The sequence below is a fragment of the Trachemys scripta genome, chromosome 1 (genome assembly GCF_013100865.1).
Source record: "Trachemys scripta elegans isolate TJP31775 chromosome 1, CAS_Tse_1.0, whole genome shotgun sequence".
Taxonomy (NCBI): Eukaryota; Metazoa; Chordata; order Testudines; family Emydidae; genus Trachemys; species Trachemys scripta.
The window spans coordinates 230,365,716-230,385,479 of NC_048298.1; the positions used below are offsets into that span (position 1 = coordinate 230,365,716).

Sequence of the window (19,764 nt, forward strand, 5' to 3'; positions counted from 1 at the left end):
ACAACCACAATCTGTTTTGTGGTTTCTTTTCCTCAGGGGTCCCGATGAAGGGGAGCAGACCCCCCCCCCCTTTTTTTTTTTCCCCCCTGGGCGAGTATTCTAAGCTCGGTCTAGAAGCACCAGTCCATACTGGCTGCAGCACTCTTTGAGGAGCCTGATTCTCCACAGCGGTCTAACATCGAGGCAGGCCTCATTGCCTGCTTGAGCAGGTGCTGTTTTAATCCTAAGTCTCTAGCTACCTGTGTCCTCTTTTTAAAGGACTCACATATAGAGCATCTTTCTTTAAAGTGCCCTTCCCCAAGACACAGTACATTTCTGGTGTGAGGATCATTATTGGGGATAGCTGCCCCATGCAACGGGCAATATTTAAACCCTGATGAGGGCATCCCACGGGGAGACACTACCTAACTGCTTACTATTACTGACTAATTAAGGGTACTAACTATAACTATATACAAAGATGATGCAAAACGCAGTGAAGGAAAGAGCACACTAAGGGTTCAGACTCCAGCAGCAGGTGGTGAAAAGGAACTGAGGGGGGATTGGGGCAGTGTTGCCCTCATATAGTCATGGAAGGGGTTATGAAGAGAGGGAAGCAAGCACTGCCCCTAAGGATACTGCTAGGGTGTGCTGGGTGTGCACACACCTGAGTGGAATACATGTCTTCAACCACTTGAAGATAAGCTCTTTCAATAATAATGCAAAACCTACCTTTTTGCAAAATCTTCAAGTGATTTGGTAGGACTTCATGGTCCAGAGATTCTTCTAGCTACATTGGAGGGGGAGAAGAAACTTTTCTGTATACTGACAGAAACATCAGTTTCTTTAGCCAGGGAGTGGTGGAGCAGAGGGCCAATTACATAAGTTGGCACATGGTGTCAAGATACCATATTGATGGGTGCATTATAAGACCGTGGATGGATAGAGGAGTTTTGAAGCTTAGCAGGTTATTGTAGTTTGATAAGATTGCTAAAACTTGCTTTTTCTTTTTAAAGGATGAGTTAATACATGAACTGAAGCAAACACTGAACGCTATCAAGTTGGAAGAGAAAGGTGTTTATGTCCAGGCCTCTACGTTAGGCTCTTTGGAGGCACTACTTGAATTTCTTAAGACATCAGAAGTGCCAGTAAGTATTTGATACAACGAAAACATTAGAAAGTTATGGTCTGAAATACTCTATGTTCATCTAACTGAAGAAGAGCAGGGTAGTCATTTATTGCTTTTTCCCCACAGTATGCTGGAATTAACATAGGTCCTGTCCATAAAAAGGATGTTATGAAGGCATCAGTTATGCTGGAACATGATCCTCAGTAAGTAACTTTTTCTTATGCTGCTGTGCCCATTACAACATATGGTAAAGTTTCCAACTGTTGCTTGTTCTGTAGGCTACTTCACAGTTGATTTTATTTATTTATTTTATTTTATTTTTAAACTTGCAGGTATGCAGTAATTCTGGCATTTGATGTGAGGATTGAACGAGATGCCCAGGAAATGGCCGATAGTTTAGGAGTTCGAATTTTTAGTGCAGAAATAATTTATCACTTATTTGACGCCTTTACAAAATACAGGCAAGACTACAAAAAACAGAAACAGGAAGAGTTCAAGTAAGTGAGAGTTGTTCTTATTTGGAGGCTTTCAAACTTGTGTAATACCTAATGAAATGAAAAGCACACATTGAATGCATATTTCTGTTAAGCATGGAGTTCTTGTGAAGTTCTAGTGGGGTTTTTAATTTATTTTTTATTGGAATCTCAAGAATTCTACAGTCCCAGCACAGAGCAATGAAACTTTTTTCACTCGGAAGCAGATTTACCAGTTACAAAACCACCATAATAAAATCTAGTCTGAAGGGAATGTATAAAATGGAGCTGCTTATTCGAGTAGTGTTCCTATGGGTGCTCCATTGTAGGTGTGCTTGCATCCCTGAGCTGCTGATCGGTGAACTTCATTAGCAGTGTCCATTAGGCCCGCAGGTGTGCAGTCTTTCCTCATGCTGCGACACAAGGCTAGTTAGTGCGCATGGGCTAACCTCCCCCACCCCAGTCTTTCTCAGCTGCCCCTGGCTAGAGATGGTGCCATTAGCAGTCCGTTAAGGCTATTGTTCTCTTGTTCTACATAGTTCTAGTTAGTTAGCCTCCTAGTTCTAGTTGTAGTTTTTTTTTCTCCTCCTTTCTTATTCTCTATTCCCCCTCCCCCCTGACTGTTTTTCTTCACGCCTTTTTTCCCGGCCGGAGATCCTTCCTCTCAATGGGGTATACTTGGTTCACTAGGCTTCAAGTGCTGCACCTGTAAAGAGGCGATCCCAGTTGTGGAAAAGTGCACTCAGTGCATTCACTGCCTCAGGGAAGGTCACATACAGCAGAAGTGTAGTCTTTGCCAACAACTCCATCCAGGATCCTGCAAAGACAGAGTGCTCCTCCAGAAGAGCATCTTCCTGGAGGCAGCTCTGCGATAGCAGTCGAGTGGTAGACATGAGTCTTCCCGCAACCTCACACATCTAAGGGATGTGGGTTGAAGAAACAGGCTGCGGACCCCACTCACAAGTCGTCCAAGAAGAGAGAGGGAAGTCCCGTTAGTGAGCCCTGAGATGGCCATAAGTGATCATCATCTCGCTTGGCATCTTCGGCACTGCTGGCACCGAGACCATCTCAGTCCAGCAGTCAGGCCTCACAACAACCAATGGCTACTGGTACCGCTGCCAGGCCCATGGATCCGATGGGCATGTTACTGAAGGACAAGAGTAAATGTTCTAAAAAGACTCTCCCGGTACATGGTATCGCCAGCGATGGCTCACATGGCACCTGAAAGACAGGTGCAGACAAGGTCTCTACCTCCCATCCTGGCACCACCACCGATGCCAGAATGATTGGTACCAGCAGAATCCCGTCATTCCAGAGACCTCTGCATGCCAGATGCACTCAAGCCTCTGCCTCAGTACCGAGACCTCTACACCATGCTTCTACCAAACACAGGAAATATTCCTGCTGCCGTGCCATGCTGCTTCGCTCTTAGCAAGGATTCAGACAGTGAGCCAGAGGAGGTAGTGTCACAATACTCCTTCCAAGTTCCATATGGTGCTCACTACCAACAGGACCCCAGGATGGCACCCACCACCATCACCATCTTGGTACAGGCACCCATGGGTGCCACCACTGGACTGTATGTCACAGTAATGACCATATTGGGACCCTCGGGCAGTGCATCGACAGCATGCCTCTCGAGCTTTGAGCCTCACTCAAGAACCCTCCAGGCACACCCCCTCTGCCGCAGCATCCAGGGTTTTGGAACCGCCTCAAGAGATAAGAGGAGCAGGAAGCCAATACTGAGGAGGAAGCGACATGGAGGACCATATCCTCCTCATCTCTGGATGAAGCCATCATGCCTCCCCCACCATCCTTGGCAGATGAATTTTGACTTTTCCAGGAGCTGGTGAAAATACCATTGGAGGAAGTCAGGGATCCCCACCATCAGCTCCTTGATGTCGTCCTCAAAGATCGTCCTGCTGATTATTGAGGCCATTTTAGACCTGGCAAAGCCCAGAATCAGTGGCCCCAATCTGCAGGCAAGCAGACAAAAAACACTATGTCCTTGCCAGGGAATTTGAATTCCTTTTTTCCCACCCGCCAACCAACTCCATCATGGTGGATGGTGTCAACTTCCGTGGCCGACATCATCAGTCAAGGGCTACTCCTTACGATAGGAATTGGAAGTGCCTTGATCTTTTTGGCAGAAAAGGGTACTCCTAGGTTCTGGATTGCCAATTACCAAGCCCTCACAGCGAAATACGACTACATAAATTAGTCTAAACTGAATTACTTTATTGAGAAGTTGCCAGAGGCACTTCACGACTGTTGAAAGCAGTCCACAAATGCCAGCCAGGCTTTGCCTCCCACTCTTGGGACATACAACAGTGGGAATGGTGGTGATACCTCATGCCAGGCTTCACATGTGATGCCTCCAAATATGGTTTGGCTCGGTTGACAGACCGAACAAGGACAGGTAAAACAAACCCCAGTCACTACCCATCAAGATAAAAAACTCTTCGGACTGGTGAAAGGACCCAGCCAATGTTTGCAAAGGGATTCCCTTCTCACAAACATCAGTCATTGCTCCTCACCACCGACACATCACTCATAGGAGGGGGCATTTATCTAAACGGCCTCATGACGCAAGGCAAATGGTCATGCATGGAGATGTCCCTTCACATCAATCTCCTCAAGCCAGCAGCTGTCAGGAATACTGCAGGATCACACACAAAGATCCTAACAGACAATATAACCTCTATGTACTATATCAATCAGCAGGGGAGAGCCAAGTGGCTATCCCTATGTGCAGAGGCAATGAAGTTATGGAATGGGTCCATTTTCCACAATGTTACGCTTTCTGTGGCTTACCTCTCAGGCACACAAAACTTGATAGTGGACAGTCTCAGTTGCAAATTCCCACACGACCATGATGGGGAAATACACCCAATAGTACTTCACGACCTATCCAGATGATGACCATTCACAGACCTGTTTGCCACTTAGCTGAACAAGAAAGGTCCACGCTACTGCTCCATTCCCTGGGTGTTGCTCTCCTCCCATGGGACGCTTTCCCTCTGTTTCCCCTACTGTTGAAAATAAAAAGGAGCAGAGCTCTCATGATTTTGATTGCTCCTACTTGGCTGAGGTAAACCTGGTACTCCATCTGTCAGAGCTCGTGATATGCCCGCTAATCTCCCTCCCAGCCATTCTGCACCTCCTCTCAGAACAAATCTCCCCAACATCCTCAACTTTTTCACATAAACTAGACTATGCTTTGACCCTTAAAAAGTCAGGATTATCCCAAATCTCTCTTAAGGTCCATCTAGCATCTCGAACAACCTTCCACCAACCTGTAGAGGGGTATTCAGTGCTGTCACACCCAACCACTAAAAGATTCCGCAAGGATATAAATATTAAACCTCTTCCCTCGACCTTGATTTTCTATCCCTATGTGGGTCCTAAACCTGGTACTGGAAGTTCTTACTAGGCCTCCCTTTGAACCCCTGGCTATCTGTTCACAGACGTACCTGTCTATGAAAATGGCCTTCCTGGTAGCGATTACCTTCTCCAGGAGAATAGGAGAGAGAGCAGCTCTGGTGGCGCATCCTCCCTACATGGTATTTTTTCCAGACAAGGTTACGCTCAGGCTGCATCCAAAATTCATTCCTAAGGTAACCTCTTCTTTTCACATGAATCAACTGATCCACCTTCCAGTCTTCTACTCCAAGCCTCACCAAGACAACAGGGAGGCTATACTACATACCAGAGATGTCAAGGTGTAAGGCCAGGGCTCTGCTGACAGGACAAGGGTTTGCAGGAAGTTCCTGATCCATGGCAGACAGATCCAAGGGCTCAGCAATATCTGCCCAAAAGCTCTCTAAGGGGGTCTTGAATTGCATCCGACAGTGCTACCAAATTCGCAGCATGATCCTTCCATGCCCTGTTCATACACATGCCACAAAGTCTGTCGTCTTCTCATTTGTTGCCTTCTTCAATGATGTCCCTATCTCAGAGCCCTGTAGAGCGGTGACATGGGCGTCAGTCCACACTTCCGCAGAACGCTATACAGTCACTGGGGACAACACCTCTGATGTCATCTTTGACTTTGTCATCTGTAACTGACCCAACTCTGAAGTCCCAGCCCTCCAGAAGGGGTATAGCTCAGGAGTCACCTACAGTGAAGCACTCAGAGTGACAGTACCCATGCACGCTGACTAGCCTCGTGATGCAGCATTGGAAGAGACTGTACAATGTGCAGCCCTAACGGACACTGCTATTGAAGTTCTCCAATCAGCAGCACAGGGAAGCAAGCACGCCTACAGTGGAGCACCCACAGGGACACACATCTCGAAGAACCGATGTTACTGCACAAGGAGAGTAACGTCGTCATCTTACTCAGATCTGCTGTGGGTTTACTCCTGGGGAAATTCTGCACCACTGCGCGTGTGCAGAATCTTGTCCCCCACAGATTTATTTGCTTCCCTGAAGAAAAATGACTTTCTGATGGGGAAGCAAAGGGAAGCTGCAAGAGCAGTCATGCTCTCCTTCCCAGCAGTGCGGGCATGTCGGGTGCCCAAAGCAGCTGACTGAGAGGTAAATCACTGCAGGAAGAGGGCTGAGGATGCCCCAGCCGGTGCTAGGTCAGATCCACCCGGATCCAACCCCTGTGCATTTGGACCGCCCCTGCCCGCACTACTGAGCCTTGCCCCCTGCACCTGAGCCCCCCCACCCTGGCGAGTGCCACCCCTGCACCTGGCCCTCCCCAGCCCCACCCCGCATGGTGCCTCATATTCTGCACTGGGCTCAGCTGCTAGTCCTGACTGGGATGAGGGAGGAGCGCACTTCCCTTGCATAGAGCGGCTGGGACCAGGGACCAGGTCTGGGTCAGACCCACCTCCAGAAACCTCCCCTGGCTCCACACCCTCCCCCTCACTTCCTGCCCCCATCACTCCTCAGACACAGGGGGAGGGATCACTATGGGGAGCTGCTCCCCGGTCTGCCCAACCCCCCTTCATCTGTTCCCCTAACTCTGCCTCCAGACCACTACCCCACTGAGCCCCGATCAGCTGCACTGAGACACCCACCAAGCCCCAGCACTCGGACCCCCCTCACTGAGCCACCCAGACCCCCCCCCTGCTGATCCCCAACCACCTTCACCTGGACCTCCCTGCAGAATCCCATTGCCCCTGCAGCTGGAACCCCCCAACAAGCCCCTGTGCAACCAGATCCCCCACTGAGCCGCCCACTCTCAGGTTGCCCCACACAGAACCCTCTCAACCCACACCTGGATCCCCCACACTAAGCCCTACCACACTTAGATCCTGTTGGGCTGAGCCTGCCTGCCCACACCTGGTGCGCCTGTCGTGGGGCTGGTTACCCTGGTGAGTTGCTTCACCTGCGACTCCTGAGGGGATTCTGCACCAAAAAATTAAAAATTCTGCAAATTTTATTTGTCAATAAATAAATGTGGCAGCTCCAGCATGGCAGTGGGTAGTACAGGCCAATGGCTGCATGGAGGTGGGAGATCACAATGCAACGCGCGCACACACACACGGGCACACGGACCTCTGGGGCAGGCCCAGCCAGTGCACTTTGTCCGGGTGTAGCCTCACTGCTGAGTCCATGCCCCAGAAGAAGGGGAGGGAGCTGCAGGGTGATCTCCCACCTCCATGCAGAATTCCCTCTGGAGTATGGGGTTTTGGAATCCTTTCTGCTTGCTCAAGTGACAAAAACAATTTAACTGTTCTTTTTGGTTACTCTTGCAGATTCAGGAAAGCAATGCCTGAGTGAGCGGGGTTTTTTCTTCTTGCACATTTTATGCACTTGTTAACCAAGTTCCAGTTTGTGACTATTTCTGACTTTGGTTAAACAAATATGGCCCCATCCAAAGCTTGTAGAGGTGAACTGAGGGCAGCATTTTACCTGCAGAATCAATAGTGCTGGTGTTGTACAAACAAGCAAGAACCCAGCTTGCCTCTCAGATCTCAAATTGAGTTTGCAGGGCTAGCAGTTAAAAAGATGAGATTTTTTTATTTGTATAATGAGTAAATTTCTGGGGGTCATTGTGACAAACATGAGACCCTTGCAATGTTGTTTCTATTTTTTTTTTTTTTTAGAACTGTATTTTAATCGGTATTCTTATAATTACTTTCATTTGTTGTTGAAGCTAGTCAAAATAAAGCTCACACAAGCTACTCTCCTGTATGATCTGCTTCAACTAGAATGGTTCAGAATTTGTTCACATTCAGTGAATATTCTCCTTTAAAATAATTAAATGTGTCTAAAGTGTGTGTATGTGTCCAAACATAACATTATATACATTATTTCAAAATGCCTCTTCCCTGTAATTTCTTAGGCATATAGCAGTATTTCCTTGCAAGATGAAAATACTCCCTCAGTTTATTTTCAACTCTCGTGACCCAATAGTGATGGGTGTAGTGGTGGAAGCAGGCCAGGTGAAGCAGGGGACTCTCATGTGTGTACCTAGCAAAAATGTAAGTAAGCGTTCTCATCTTTCTACTATGAGCAGAAGAGTTTTGGCCTGATGAAGTTGGCAGGACAACATTCAGTTCCCTCAAAAGCTGTTATATATGCATCCCAAAAGGACAGAATCTCTCTGGGGGCTGCTCTCTCCCCTAAAATGAGCCTCTTTTCTAAGGATAGGCCAGGGTTGGAGGATGGCCTGGAGTGAACATATGTGCCTATGCTGGATGATGTAACCTTGGGTTGTAGCAGAGAAAACAAACAGCATGAGGCTAAGGAGTGGGTTGAGAGGCCGCATTACTGGAGTCCTCCCCCAGCACAGTTCTGTGGTGCAGCACTACATTGTAGTGATCAAAACTGAGTTTTTGCCAGCTAGCAGCAGGAGGAAGTAAACTCACCTTTTTAAAAAAATTTAACTAAGTTACATCTTCCAAGTCAGTTTTAAAATTAGGTTTTTGATACTTCAAGAATTCGAGAAGTGAATGTAAATGTGTATGTGGTGCTCTCTCATTATAGTAAAACTCTGAGATAGCTACTGGAGGGACATATTACAGTAGCAGCCTTGAAAGTAAATTTTCTATTTTCTGTGCATCTGTGAGAAGCCCCAGAATGGTGGTGGGATTTGGGGGAAGCTGTGTGGACAGAAGTTCCTTTGGGATGTGTAACAGCTTCTACGTTGTGTTACAGTTTGTTGAAATTGGAATAGTTACAAGTATTGAGGTGAACCACAAACAAGTGGATGTTGCAAAAAAAGGCCAAGAAGTCTGTGTGAAAATAGAACCTATTCCTGGTGAATCGCCTAAAATGTATGGACGACACTTTGAAGCGACAGATATCCTAGTCAGTAAGGTAAAAATTTCCTAGCAGAGACTTGCACTTTTTTAAGGCTGGTGGCGTGTTGGTAACTTGGCTTGAAGTGGAGGTTGAATTTGAAAGCCTGAGGAATTCTAAAATTCTCAGCACTGGACCCCCATGCTAGTGGGGCACACTGACTGATTGCATGGCACGTTTAGTACAGCTCAGCTTCACGCAGAAATCTGGATTTCCTGACATTAGTGGCACCGACATTGACTCTTGCATTATTACTATTAAGAATGCAAACTTGCATCACCAAAGGAATGAAACACTAACTAAATACATCTTGCATCATCCTTCCTTCTTAGACAGAGGAAATAAGTTAGCTAAGAGCAAAGGACTGTAGGGGAGAGGCCCGTATGTTCAATGTGGTGAATGAATGCATACAGTGTTCTGTAGTGCGTCACTGTCTATGTACAGCTTTGCCCAGTTAGCACTCTGGACAGAACTGCCAGGATGTTCAATACTAGCCGCTGAAGTTTGTCTGTTTTTTGGGGGGGCAAGGTATAAACACTGATCATTAATTTACTCTGATCTCAGATTTTTAAAACTACTTCATTTATATTACAGTAAGTACAAAGTGCCATTGTTTTAGGCACTATGCAAACATAGTGAGACAGTCTTTGCCCCAAAGAGCTTACAATCTAGACAAGATAGGCAAAGGATGGGAGGGGAAACTGAGGCAAAGTGGATTGCCCAGGTAGACAGTAGGTCGGGGCAAAGTTGGTATTAGAACCTTGATTTCCTCACATGTAGCCTGGTGCCCTATTCTCTAGACCACACTACCTTAAATATTGTGGGGAATAATTTCATTAAAACACTTGTGTTTCTAATATTCATATGTTATGTACTTGCAGATTAGTCGTCAGTCCATTGATGCCCTGAAGAACTGGTTCAGAGATGAAATGCAGAAGTCTGACTGGCAGCTTATTGTAGAACTGAAGAAAGTGTTTGAAATAATTTAGGCTTTTTTTTTTTTTTAAAAGCAATGGGCAGGCTGGAATATTACTCACTATTCCTGTTCTAAAAACCACCAACGAAGTCAGAGTATTGAAGAGACTGTTGGACTTATGTTTGGGAGGAAAATATGTGGATAAAATGTTTTCCATGAGAAACCAAGAAACTTACACTGGTTTGACAGTGGTCAATTTACATGTCCCCACGGTTCCACTGTGCCTGTTCACCTCTCCCACGGCCCTTCCCTTTTAGTGGCTGCTGTTTTAAAGTTTGCCCTTCCCCACTCCCCTAATCAACAAATAAATAAAAATTGAATTTTTATTACAGAACTAAAACTTTCACTTTTATATTGATATCAGTACTGCAGTATTTGATTAACCAAACTTTTGCAGACTTTGGTTCTCGGACATGTTTGATGTAAGAAATACTTCTTTATTTATGCATACCTCTTTCTCCCCCTTTGATTTTCCCCTCCTTTCCCCCCCCACCACCGTTCTTCTGCTTTGTGCCTATAGGAATTTTTTTTAAATAGAAAATTAGGTAATCATATATTTCTGTATTTGCTTTGTGTGAAACAATGATGTAAAGCACAGTTGGCCACCTTTAGTTGCTTGTACAGTTCATGAAAGTCAACTTAATCTGTAATCAGTACAAAGCAGAGCCACAAATAAAGGAAATGGACATATTAGCCCTCTTGTTAGAATTTGTTTCAATAAATAAAGCATCTGTTGATGGGCTGTTCTGTAAAAGTGAAGTTTACAGCTGTAGTACCAACAGATAAGGTAACAGAATTTTACAGGTCCATCATTTTAAAGAAGGAAACCACCAAATATCTCTCCTGCGGTGCTGCCAGACCCCACCCACAAAGAGAAAAAAATTGCTGTCAAATAAAATGTTCCTGATTTAGGTTAAAGCACCACACCATGTGCTGTAATGCCAGAGGAGCTCTGGTAGAAATAAGTTTGGATAGAAATTCTGTTTTCTTGCCATTATTCAGAATGGGGCTAAGTAGGCATAACAACATGTCCTGATAGGCAGACAAAGCAAACGTGTGCTTTATCTCCTGCGGCTGAGCCAAACTTCTAGGTGTTGCAGCAAAGTTATTGACTGGTTCAACAACTGGGGACTTGATGGCAGATTCACCCAGCACAAAATGCACCTGCTAATTTTGACTGTGTGGTAGCTGGAAATAAGTCTGTATTGTGGGTAGCCTTGACTTTGTTCCGCTTGTTCCCCTTAAAAAGGGCATTCAGCTTACAGTGTTAGATCTAGCCTAGATCAGCTAGAATTTTTCAGCTGTTGCTGAGTATATAGGCTTTACAAGGTGTCAAACACTCAGCTAAAATCTTATAAATGGAAATAAAGTAATACAGGTGTACAAGTCACATTCTCATATTTATCAGCATATTCCTAAAACTAACTTGAAATATGGAATCCCACATTCCAGTTTGACATTCACTGTTCAGAGGAAAGCTGCTATGCAACCAACTGTTAACCTGAATAAACAAATTCTGGTGGCAGTAATGTAGGTCAAAGCCATCTTTTGCTTTTAACTGTGATTTTGGCTCTCAGTATTATAAGCCACTCACATTTTTGCTAGTGGAGCTATTTTCTGAAGATAGAGAGCTCTGGCTTGATTGGTGCCCCCTCTCCCCATTTTTTTTTTTTTTTTTTTTTGGTAAGGGTTGGAGGAACTCTCATTACAGGGCATCTTGGTTTAACTACTGTTCCCTGACACATTATTTTGGACTATAATGGCTTGAACAAAAATGCATTCTTGATTAGTGGACCCAGAAGCAAGCACCTTTTAATAATTAAAAGTGCAACACCACCAATAAAAAAAAAGACCTGCAGGACTTTCAAGCTCACTTCTGGAAAGGGCTACATTTCATTATGGTCTGAGCTTGATAACATTAAGATCTGTTCACCTCTCAGTCCAGTGGTTCTCCCACTGATGTCATTGGGTGTGTTTTCATAAACATGAGTATAGATTTACCTTTACAGGGGGGAAGGAAGTGGAACCTGTTACTAATCAGTTCTGTAACCATTGTTCTTTGACATGTGTTGCCACCTGTCCATTCCACTCTTGGTGTATGTGGGCCTAGTGCACTAGCATAGGAAATGACAGGTTTCAGAGTAGCAGACGTGTTAGTCTGTATCCACAAAAAGAACAGGAGTACTGGTGGCACCTTAGAGACTAACAAATTTATTAGCGCATAAGCTTTCGTGGACTACAGCCCACTTCTTTGGATGCATATATAATGTCACCACACACACTAGAGCCCAGATAGGGAGTCTGGCCCAGGACTCTCAAGATGGACTTGGCAGAAAGTCACTGATTTCTGTCCTACCTGTGTTTCTGTTGATTAATAAACCTGTTTTACCAGCTGGCTGAGAATTATGTCTGACATGCAGGACCCTCCAGCTTGCCCAGGAGCCCTGCCTGGGCAGATATGCTGAGGGAAGCACACGATGTGGAAGGGGATGCTGAATGCTCGAAGATCAATGCTGTGTAAGCTTCTTGCCTTGGAGACAGTATGCTCAGAGATAGGAGGCTCCCCCAGAATCCTGACTGGCTTCATACAGAGCAGTTCCAGAGCATCGCCTGTGGAGGGCTGTGCTGTCCTTTACATTATTGCACAGCAAGGGGCACATGCAGCATTGTGTCAGATAGCATAGATTTTTTTTCCTCAGTGGTAATTGCATCCAGCCTGTAACTTTCTCAAAGCTTTGCTCTAGGAACTATTTTGGGGAAGTTCTAGGACTTACATAATACAGGTGGTCAGACTACATTATCACAATGGTCCCTTCTGGCTTTGGAATTACTGAGTGAGGTTCTTTGGCTTGTGTTACTGCAGGTGGTCAGACTAGATGATCATTATGGACCCTTCATAATCTGTGAAACTATGCTGCAGCAACTGAGCAATGACAATAGTAAATATTTACTAAGCAAAATGCATCATCTGATAGCATTAGTTTTCAGCCCTGAATTGCAGACATTCTTTACATTTAAATAAGCAAATTCATCCCATAGCCATAGATTGTGTTATTTGGGTCAGGTTCCATACAGGTCTGTCATCTTACGCTGGGGTTACGTTCCACTGTCAGCACGTAAAGCGAAAACTGCATATAGTCAAAATTAAACTGAGTGTAATGGCAGGTGGAATTGCTCGCACTAGAAATTATTTTTCTTTTTTTGTTTTTGCCAGCTGTGTAAAGCTGAATTTGCGCAAGATGTGACAGACCTGTATAAAACGTGTTAATTGTTGCAGTGAACTACCATTTTGTGCTCACTGCATGACTTTCACTCTCCAAACAATGGAAACATCCCCCATAGCTGTTTGGTAGCTGTTTTAAGGTAATATACTCCACAACATCGTAAATTTACTGAAACCCCACAGTGGGCACTTCCCACCTAATGAAAAACCTGAGAAGTGATTAGGGTGGGAGCTGAGCTGAGCTTGCCAGGAGCTCTCTCTGTGCCCTTCCAGTTTTTTTCTGAGCTACCCATGCGTGCCTCAGTCTGATCCTTCTCCATCATGGGAAAAGAAGTGAGCAGCAAGGTCCCAAGTATGCTAACCCTGGATTTTCTGAATGGGGCCACAGAAATCACAGCAGTTTTATGTGCAATGTAGTTAAGAGTGTACTACAGCATGTATGGGACTTATGCTTTCATACTTTGTGGACCTACAAATTTACAGAACACAGTTTATGCATTAGTTCTATGGGTATTGGCTTTATAATCCCAAAGGCAAGAAAGATAAATTATTCAACCCAAAGCACTGCCTGTGATTTTAAGCTGTCACAATCACATGTATTCTAGACTACTGTATATAAACAGGTACAATGATTCATGGATTTCTCTCACCGGAATTTTTTTGAGAGAACTAAATAAGCACTTACCACTGCAGAGATTAGTAAAATGACTCAAAGCTACAGCTTTAATGAAGGGTTAGCTATATTCAAACTGAAGCACTGACAAAATGGAATCAGTACAAAAATATACATACAGTTCTTTATTAAACAACTGTAAACACTTCACTGTAAAAATCCATAAAACTTTATAAACAAACATTTTGCAAATAGATTCTATACTACAATAAAAGAATTTTAACACAATTATTTACATGCAATACTGACAAATTTGGCACTTTTTGAAAAGAAATGTACAAAACACTTTTTTGTTTAAAAAGAAATTGAAAATTATAAAAACTCAGAGCCTTACTGTCATGCACTTTGCAAATACCTCACAAGCACTTATGGCCCAGCTGTCGGAGAGCTCCAGGCTCCCACCAAGCTCTTTATTACAAGTTAAGTTCAGATAACTTTTAATGTGCTTCCATAAGTTTGTTGTAAAACCACCTGAACATTGTCAAGAATGAAGTCAAATGCCATATTCCAAACTGATTCCACAGACTGCTGCATTAACCTGGGGGGGGGGGAAAAGGAAGCCATGCTTAGAACAATAAAACAGTCATCCTTCCCAGGTCGCTGTGTATTACAGTACAGGATGCTTTGGGAAGAGTTTGTTTTCAATATCCAAAGAGAAAAGATCCCACTAGACATGAATCACAGCAGCTCAATATAAACAGTGTTTGGATTAGTTTTTAGTAAAACAACACACAAAAAACTATGTTAAAAGATCATTATTAAGAATTAATAATTATGCCAGAATTATGCCGGTACAACCTTAATTTGGCCCCTTTACGCATATTCATTACAATATATTCTTTAATTACATGATTGCTGAATTAAAGTTGCACAAGATCTTAATTCTGGCATTTCCTAACTTCGGAGTTTACTACCTTAATAATGTTCTCTTAATGTAGTTTTTGTGTATGTAATTTGCTATGTTTTAAAAAAAGCAAAACCAACCCCTGAAATTCCATGATGTGGCATCATACTGACACACCCCTGTGGCTCATCAGCAGCATTGAAACTTTTAGATCCACATAGACCTCTGCCACTGAGCTAAGACCAGCAAGAAGGAGAATGAGAGACCTTGCTAATGGGTTTCACAAATATTTGCTGAGACAGAGGAATGGTGACTAATTCAGGGATCTTGTGTTCCATTCCAAACTCTAGAGTGGAGTGTACACTAATGGACAGAGTGTACCCATTTACCCCAAGCTCGACACCTTCTGCACCATCCCTTCCAACCTGCCTCTATCCCATCACTGACTCCTCATCCCATTCCATTCTCCTCACCTAGTTAGTCCTAATCTCCACTCCCCAAGTTCCTGACCCAGTCTCATTGCCCAGTAAATTCTAGTCCCATCTTTCCCCACCCAGCCTCCACTTCCTGATCTCCCCCTCTCCCCCTCCCCATTATGCAGCCTAGTCTCCATCCCCAGCCTTCTCATTCAATCTCACTATCCTGACCTGCCTCTGCTCCTTGGCCCAGTGTCTTTGCCCAGTCAGTCTCGGTTCTCTCCCTGTGCCCCAGCTCCTTGTCAGATTTGTCTCCCTTCTGCCCACCTCCTTCAACCTGTCCCACTGGTTTCCAGCTCCAGATTCCTCATCCAAGCTCAGTTTTGCCACCATCCAGTCTTCTCACCCATTCCCCTCCTCAGACCTAGCTTCCTTGCCCAGCCAGTCCCAGCCCCCCTTGCTAGCTTCCAGTCCCAGTCTCCACTCCCCATCTGTCTCAATTTATTCCCCAAACTCTCCCCCACAATGCCAGATGTCCGTCTTTTATCCCCTCTGCATTTGAATCAGATGGCTTCCTCCTCCCTTCTGCCAAAAGGAGGTCACAGAATGCCCAGAAGTGAGTCTCCCTGTTCTCAGTTCCAGTGCCCACTCTGGCCCAAAGCAGCCATTATGGGGAAAGTCCAGTTTTGGAGAGTCCTTAGTCTGGAGAGGGCTTGCTTAGTTGCTCTGTGGGGCAACGCATGCACATTCTGATCACACATAGGAGCTGTGAGAGGCTCAAGCATGCTCAATGAGGACAGAAGCCCCAGAGAATTTAGCTAAGCTCTAGCAAGTCTCTACTGAGCACCTGTGAACTCTGCTTTTTCAAAGGCTTTATAACTTGTCCATATTTGGGCAGATTTAAGCAGACTAGAGCTTAAAAAAGTTGGCAGAATATTTTCAACAATGAAGAAAAACTTATTTTCCCCTAGCCTTGGTCTTGGAAACAGATGAACTGTTTTGGCTGAAATTTTCCATTCTGTCCCAGGCTGTCAAAATTATAAGCAACTGAAAACAGGGTCTTATAATGGGAAGCGTCAGGCAACCTTAATAACAGGGGTGTCACTAGTCCAGTCTATAATCAATACAACCTTAGGTAATGCTCAGGCTGTTCTGAAGTTCAGAGGACTATATTTCTCCAAATATAAAAGAACTTCCCAGCAACTTTTACAAATTTCAGCATTTTTACCATTAGAATTACAATTTATAGATAGTCACCAGTTAACCTGTTTCTCTCACAACCTTACCCCCAATAATGAAGGAATTTAAATGATAAATTTCTGGATCCTGACACTTCCCTCACACCAAGACATTTGGACTGCATCTTTTTTCCTACAAGAATGCAATTCAACTTTTACACAGAGCTCTGGCGTGTTGCATTGGGTGCTTGGCTGGAGGCTGAAACACCAGTGCAAGGGCAGAAGAGGCATGACCAAACCCTGGAGATCCATGGACTAGTACAAGCTGCCTCTGTAGTATTTAAAATCCAGGAAGAAAGGTGTAAACTAAAGGTTAGGACCCAGAAAGCTGTCCAAAAATCAAACAGAGAGATTCTGTGCTGCATCTGTAAGAGATGCTGAAAAGAACTCAGAGCCTGGAGGAGGGAGCAGCCCCAAAGTGACTAAAACTTTCTGATTCTGGGCTGCTACAGGGGTCAGAGTGGCTTTCAGTGCAACTTAGATAGCCCTGGAGGGCTGCCTAAATTACAGCAGCCTGTACATGGGCAAGCTGCAGCTCTATCCCATGGTTTTCCCACTCCCTGTCACTCTCCGGTATACTCCCTATGTGAGGATTTGCAAAGAAGTCCTTTAGGACATCCTGAAGATGTCTTCCTCAGCTCCTCTGCAGATGAAATTCCCCCAGGTCAGAATCAGGGCTCTTTATCTTGCTCTGTCTCCTTTACCTGGTATACAGGGGCCAGAGAATGTCACTAGCTGTTTTTCCTTAAACTGAATGGGATTTTATGCCAGTTTTGTTAAGAATTTTATATAAAATACCCATCTGCTCTCTTAATTTCCACAGTATAAACTAATTAATTGACATACACTAACCAGACAGGCATAACTGAATAAAATTGTGCATTTCTTTGTGCCTATCTGATGATCTCAGCCCTGTGAAGTAGGTATTATTTCAATTTACAGGTGGAAAAGCTGAGGTACTATTAAGTGACTTGCTCAAATCATAGAGTTAATCAGTGGGAAATCCACTTCAGGTGACTCTCAAGCAGATCAATCCAGAGGTGGATTAGAGTTTCCCTGAAAAAAGATTCAAGATCATCACATCTGAACCTGGCATTATCTCTAGAATGTTGAGATATGGCACAATGAGGTGCAAAGACATGTACCGATGACCAAACTTGCAGCTCTGGATAGGCACTTGAGCTAGAAAAAGCTGCAGAAGCCACCTGCAGTCGCGTCGACTGTGATACCACTCGGCTTAGTGGAGACACATTGGCAATGTCGTGGCATAAACATATGCAGGAGGCAATGCATGGCAAGATTCTGAATTGAGACTAGAAGTTCCTTCATCCTGTCCGTAACTGTCACAAACAGTTGTGAGGATGACCTGAATGGTTTAGTCCTGTTCAAGTAAAAAGACAAGACTCTCGCTGAACATACAACGTACGGAATCTCACTTCAACCTTACGAGCATCGGGCTTGGGAAAGAAAGTTTGTAAGTATATTGCCTGATTGATGTGGAAATGAGACACTTTAGTCAGAAATTTTGGATGTGATCATAGTACTTATAAAAGACTGTATAAGGTGGGACAGCTACCAGGTCTCGCAATTCTCCAACTCTCCTCACAGAGATAATCACCACTAAAAAGGCTACTTTCATCAAAAAATGAAGCAATGAACATGTAGCCAGCACTTCAAAGTGGGGACTCACCAACCTTGTTAACATCAGATTTAATCCTCAAGGGGGACAGGTTCCTTTACTTAGGGATATAACCTGTCCAGATCTTTCAAGAACCTGAGTGACATCAGATTGGAGAAAACTGAGTGATTAGCAACTAGAAGGTGGAAAGCAGAAACAGCCACTAGTTGAACCCTGATGGAACTAATGGAAAATCCTTGCTGTTTCAGGTGGAATAAATAATCCAGAACTTGTTGCGTAGACTCCTGGATCAGTGAAACACCTTTTTGCTGAGACCACAAGGAGAACCATTTCCACTTCAACAGGTATGGGTACCTAGAAGGTGGTTTTCTGCTATACATGAGGACATTTTGTAAATCCTTTGAACAGACCTCCTCAGGTGTTAACCATGGAGCAGCCAGCCAGTAAGATGAAGAGCATCCAGGCTGGGATGAAGGAGATGTCCATGGTTCTGTGATTATGTATGGATATGTATTTCCTGTACCCCTCAGAAGCAGTGCAAAGGCTTGGGGGTGGGGGTCAGGGATAAAGAAGGAGCTGAGGAATAGGCAAGTAATTGCTGGGAAGGACCCTGGGTCTGAACTTGGAGGGCTGTTGGGTGTGGGTGGGAGAAGTATGGAACAGGGTTTCTTGGAGGTGGGTGGGTGGGAGGGGGGATTATTAGGGAGACTCTCCCATGCAGACCTTGGCTGATCATTAGCCTCTCTGAGTCAGGCACATTTGCCCCTGTCCCCATGTGTCCCTGTACCCTCCTCCATCCCCATGTGACCCTGCAACCCCCTCAGCCACCGCCCTCCCCCCACATGTCTGCACCCTCCTGCGTTCCTGCACCCCACTGCCATTCAGCCCCCGCCTCAGTCTGTCCCCTCCACTAGCCCTTCTGAACCGTCTGTGACCCCCACCCCCACAGCAACCCATGTACCCCACACTGTCCATCCCCCCATATCTCATGCATCCTGACCTGGCCCAATGGACAGGGCACTGTGAGGAACACAGTCTCTTCACTTCCCTATCAGCAGCTGGGGCTGCTCTCGCCCGGGAACAGATGCTCTCTGTTCTGGTGCCACAGCAGCCCCTGGTGGGTGAAGGGTGAAAGGCGTAACTGCAGCACTTCTCCAGCAGAATGTATTGGCTTTAGAGAAAAAAAATTCTGCATGGGACATGAATTCTGTGCATGCGCAGGGGCACAGAATTCCCCCAGGAGTAAGCATTGTCCATAAGCACTAGTAAATTCTTTCCCCCGTGTCAGGGAGGAAAGCCTGACAAGCTAGATGCATGGATCTCAACTCTCTCACATTTATGTGGAGAGCTAAATCTTGGACAGACCAGAAACCTTGAATCATGGATTTCCCAGGTGAACCTAGCGAAGCATCTGTAACCAGAGTCAATGTGGGTTGTGGGGAGACAAAGGGAACCCCCCCACATATGTTGGCTGGGTCCATTCACCAGTCCAAAATGGCTAGGACTCCTGTGGACTCTTGAACTAGCATGTCCAGTGGGTGACAAATCAGAGAATACACCAAGCTCACCCAGATCTAAAACTTCCTGAGATGAAGTCTGGCATGCAAAACCACACACGTACATGAGGCCTGAGACAGATCCTTACAGTCAGAGTTGGATGGGCCTTTAAGTCTAAGGAAACGGCTAACAGTCTGAAATCTGGTTTGTGGGAAGAAAGCCCTGACTACTGTAGAGTCCAGGACCACTAATATCTTCTAATCAGGGGGAAGTGCTGACTTGTCCTTGTTGATTAGCTGCCCCAGAACTCTAAAGGACTAGATCATAACAACACTGAATTCTACCTGGCTCTTGGACTGACCTCCCACCAACCAACTGTCCAGGTATGGAAATGTATGTACTCCTGTTTTCCTTAGG

General features: G+C 45.0%; 2 protein-coding genes across 4 annotated transcripts in view; one reads left to right on the forward strand and one right to left on the reverse strand.

Annotated features, from left to right (window-relative positions):
* EIF5B (eukaryotic translation initiation factor 5B) overlaps positions 1-10,510 on the forward strand; it is a 67,100-nt gene extending 56,590 nt beyond the window's left edge. Inside the window, exons 19-24 of the mRNA XM_034757969.1 lie at positions 996-1,127; positions 1,235-1,311; positions 1,441-1,605; positions 7,883-8,021; positions 8,698-8,859; positions 9,723-10,510. Coding sequence (XP_034613860.1) covers positions 996-1,127; positions 1,235-1,311; positions 1,441-1,605; positions 7,883-8,021; positions 8,698-8,859; positions 9,723-9,830 — 783 coding nt within the window. The 3' untranslated portion in view covers positions 9,831-10,510. The remainder of the gene's footprint in view (positions 1-995; positions 1,128-1,234; positions 1,312-1,440; positions 1,606-7,882; positions 8,022-8,697; positions 8,860-9,722) is intronic.
* A 3,313-nt stretch (positions 10,511-13,823) lies between these two features.
* Positions 13,824-19,764, reverse strand: part of REV1 (REV1 DNA directed polymerase) — a 100,263-nt gene continuing 94,322 nt past the window's right edge. For all 3 annotated transcript variants that reach the window (XM_034757972.1, XM_034757970.1, XM_034757973.1), the window contains one exon: positions 13,824-14,251. In XM_034757972.1, the coding sequence (XP_034613863.1) occupies positions 14,140-14,251 (112 nt within the window). In that variant the 3' untranslated portion in view covers positions 13,824-14,139. The remainder of the gene's footprint in view (positions 14,252-19,764) is intronic.